Source organism: Atta cephalotes, assembly GCF_000143395.1.
Source record: "Atta cephalotes unplaced genomic scaffold scaffold00013, whole genome shotgun sequence".
In the NCBI taxonomy this organism is placed as follows: Eukaryota; Metazoa; Arthropoda; class Insecta; order Hymenoptera; family Formicidae; genus Atta; species Atta cephalotes.
This window is the reverse complement of record NW_012130077.1, coordinates 5,576,063-5,579,660: the sequence shown is the minus strand read 5'-3', so window position 1 is coordinate 5,579,660 and position 3,598 is coordinate 5,576,063. Positions and strand designations below refer to the sequence as shown.

Here is a 3,598-nt window from a genome sequence, read left to right as displayed (position 1 = left end):
TGTGTGTGTGTGTGTGTGTGTATGTGTGTGTGTGTGTGTGTGTGTGTGTGTGTGTGTGTGTGCGCGCGCGCGTGCGTGCGTGCGTGTGTGTATGTGTGTGTGTGTGTGTGATACTCGAAATTGAATAGTTTATAAATAGTGATCATAAAATTGATGTCGATAAATAATTAACTGTTACATTGCTTACCTCAGCTGCCATAAAAGCAAAAGTATTGAAAGATATGAAAAAGAAAGCTGCAGCGATGCAGAATAAAAGCATGAAGGAAGATAGCACAAGTATTGCCGCCAATAATACGAGAAGTCGCGCATGACTCCATCCTGGCGTGGTGGGTGAAAAGGACAGCTAAAATATAAAAATTATACATTATAATGTATATACTTCTTGAGACATAGTATAATGGTACTTGATTAAAATCATTATAAAATATGACAAAAAAACATTCCAGAATCGAATGTGCTTATTTTAAATTAATATAAATCTATATAGCACGCAAAGTCATATAAAAGATATTTCTATTATATTTTCAAGGTTAATTGCCTTTGTGACATGTCTTATATTTCTTCATTATACTCACATATTCAAATCGATCTTTACAAAGTTGGCTAAGAAGACTCAGGAAGCCAAGCGCCAAAAACCATACACACCATAGTACAATTTCGTCCATGTATTGTACATTCAAAACTCCAAAAACGAAGATAAACTTGTAAAAAAGGAAATTCCAGAACTTGTCTTTCAAATGATGGTTCTCTGAGGCACGTAGTTCGCCAAATACAAGCTTTTGGATGGTTTTGCCAAGGAGAATCAACATGCAGTTAGCCATGTTGACTAAAGTCTGTAAATCATAAAAAACAAATTATAAGAGATGTATAATTAATAACATTATTAAGTGAAAAATATAAAATAATTTTAGATATGCATATAGTTGAAATTTTTTAAGAGAGAAAAATTTATTAATTTTAGGAGAAATAAAAATGTTAATTAAAATATAAATTATAAATCTGATTCAATGCTTCTTTTTTAATACTGATAATTAAACTAAATTTTTATATTAAAATAAAAAATAAATTATACATTTTTATTGCTCAATTTATTTTTTACATCTTGTATCAAAAATAATATGAATAAATGTTTTCTAACATGCGCATTCTAAATAGACGACAGATAGTTTAAATAAATGTTGCCTAATCATTGCCAAATGATAGAAAGGCCATCTAATTTTAGGCTGAAACTTTTCTCCGTTTCAATGTCTCGCCAACAAAATTTTGAAATACACTGCAGTTATTCGAGGTGTTCGTTAGAAAATTTTGATATACACATCGAAATGGAAATTTTTTTTCCTTATCACACACACACACACACACACACACGCGCGCGCGCGCGCGCACGCACACATATATACATACAGAATAGGAAAACATTTGAATCTTCAATAATGTCATTTTATTGATAAAACGAAATAATTTCTTAAATCTACAAAATAATTAATTGCAATAGTAGAAAATTTGGTGTATAATTTGGTGTATAACGTCACCCATCTTGAATATCTTTATTGCCTCGTAAAGATAATTTGACAATTAAGCGATAAATATAATTAAAGAACGTTTTATAATAATTTACAGAACATTACATAACAATTTTTCGCTTGTTGATAATTGTTAAACTTGAAATAATTTTATAACAAACATAAATAACGAAATTTCAATCTTAAAAGATAATAATCTAAAAAAAGAGATGTAGCTCTTTTTCTATATTATATTATACAAATTAATGTATTTAACTGCAGATAAATCATAGTGTGAATCTAACGCAACGCAAAAATCAATTTGGAATATTTATTCGAAAGAAACAATCGTCAAACAAATCATGCGATAGCTGCATAATTTGTCTGACAATTATATACGACAATTATAATGAAACATGTAATGACATAAGAGAGGAAGACAGCGCGTTCTGCTACCGACTGTCACGAATGTTAATTTCCTGCTTTAAAAAAAAAGTATATTCTTCAAGTGTGGCATAAACGGAATTGTTTATAATCTATTTGATTTGATCGCGATCGAAAATTTATTACGTTAAATTATTATTAAACAATCTATAAAACATATTTTGGTCCAATTTATCAATTTGATCATTTTATTAATTTGTTATCATTATTTTTTTCTCGCTTTAGTTCGCTTGATAAGACAGATGGTCATTAGTTATTATATACAGATAGAAGACAAGAAGACAATGCAAACTATAATTTGAAAATTACTTTATAGCTAATTATAAAAGGCAATAGATTATGTAAAGAATAAAACTTTATAATGCCATCTACTCTTCGAAGTTTCTGACACTAAGTTTTTCAAAAGTGCAACGATATGATATAATATCGAAAGAAAATTAAAAAATGCGTAAAGCTTATGTATTAGGCTTTATTATACTCTTAATTAGACTTATTAATTTTATATTCATTTATTTGGAATAAACATACCCAAACACAGACAGGTTCCATCACCATACATTCCAAGAGTTCTTTAAAGTGCGTGCCAAGACTTCTCGGATCAGTCGGATCGAGAATGTCGTCTCCAGAATGGACTCCGACATCAACATGCGTATGATTCGTTTTCCAAGCAGGATCCTTGATTATTTGAGTGGCATAGTATATAGAAAAGGAAAGTATGGTGACGCTTATGGCGGCATACACTCGAAGATTTGGAAATGGTAACCGCTCCAAAAATTCCATCGGCATGATTGGAAGAATTTCGGAATTTCCACTTGTGTGTTAAAACACTTGTTAAATCTGTAATCAAAAAATTTTAGTCACAGCTCATAGCTAAAGACTTATTTTCTTTGCAATCAAGTATCGTTACAAGTTTTAACAGATCCTCCTAATCTTTCAAATCTTATATATAATTTAAAAAAGGAATCAAACAAAAAAAGTAATAAAATCTACATTAAAAAAATAATATCGTTCTATCAAATTTAATAATCTCGACAAACACATGACATTTTCAATAAACGCATATTTATTTATATGAGATTTGCGTAAAATCATTTATCGCGTCGTTTATATTGACAAAATACTATAATATTAGAATGAAGCTATATATATTTATAACGATGATGATTTTCGAAAAGTTTCGAGAAATAAAACTGCAGGTGCGTTTGGTAATGTTTAAAAAAGTAAGTGAGGCATAATCTCGAGGTAAAACAATACGGCGATCATGTGACTCAACGCATATCTATCGCGCTGCATAGTTGCACGATATCGAATGCGACAAATCCACGTCGCGTTGATCGCTTCGGCTCTGCATCACACTCCGCATATCGCCACGTATATATACATATAATGCGCGTCGCATATGGCATACGCCAGCCGTGCTTACGACGTTATAACACCAATTGCACACGGCAGTTGTTGTATATGTATAGTATAATAGTACGATGAGGCACAACCTTCGGTCGTCCGGTGCTCCACATTCTGATGTTTACCAAAGTAAACGTTACTCCCCGTGATGAAAAAAGGGGAAAGAAACGAATTCGTTTCGAGGACAAGAGAGATTCGAAAATTTATTTTTCGAGCGCCAACCCCTTCCTCCTCTCCCTCTCTCTCTC

General features: G+C 31.4%; 1 protein-coding gene across 1 annotated transcript in view; it reads right to left on the bottom strand.

The window, feature by feature from the left end:
* The window catches only part of LOC105617620 (E3 ubiquitin-protein ligase AMFR-like), an 8,445-nt gene extending 5,698 nt beyond the window's left edge, over positions 1 to 2,747 (bottom strand). The window contains exons 1-3 of the mRNA XM_012199174.1: positions 2,475 to 2,747; positions 576 to 833; positions 188 to 343 (exon numbers count right to left, since the gene is read on the bottom strand). Coding sequence (XP_012054564.1) covers positions 188 to 343; positions 576 to 833; positions 2,475 to 2,732 — 672 coding nt within the window. The 5' untranslated portion in view covers positions 2,733 to 2,747. The remainder of the gene's footprint in view (positions 1 to 187; positions 344 to 575; positions 834 to 2,474) is intronic.
* Between the last annotated feature and the right edge of the window lie 851 nt (positions 2,748 to 3,598).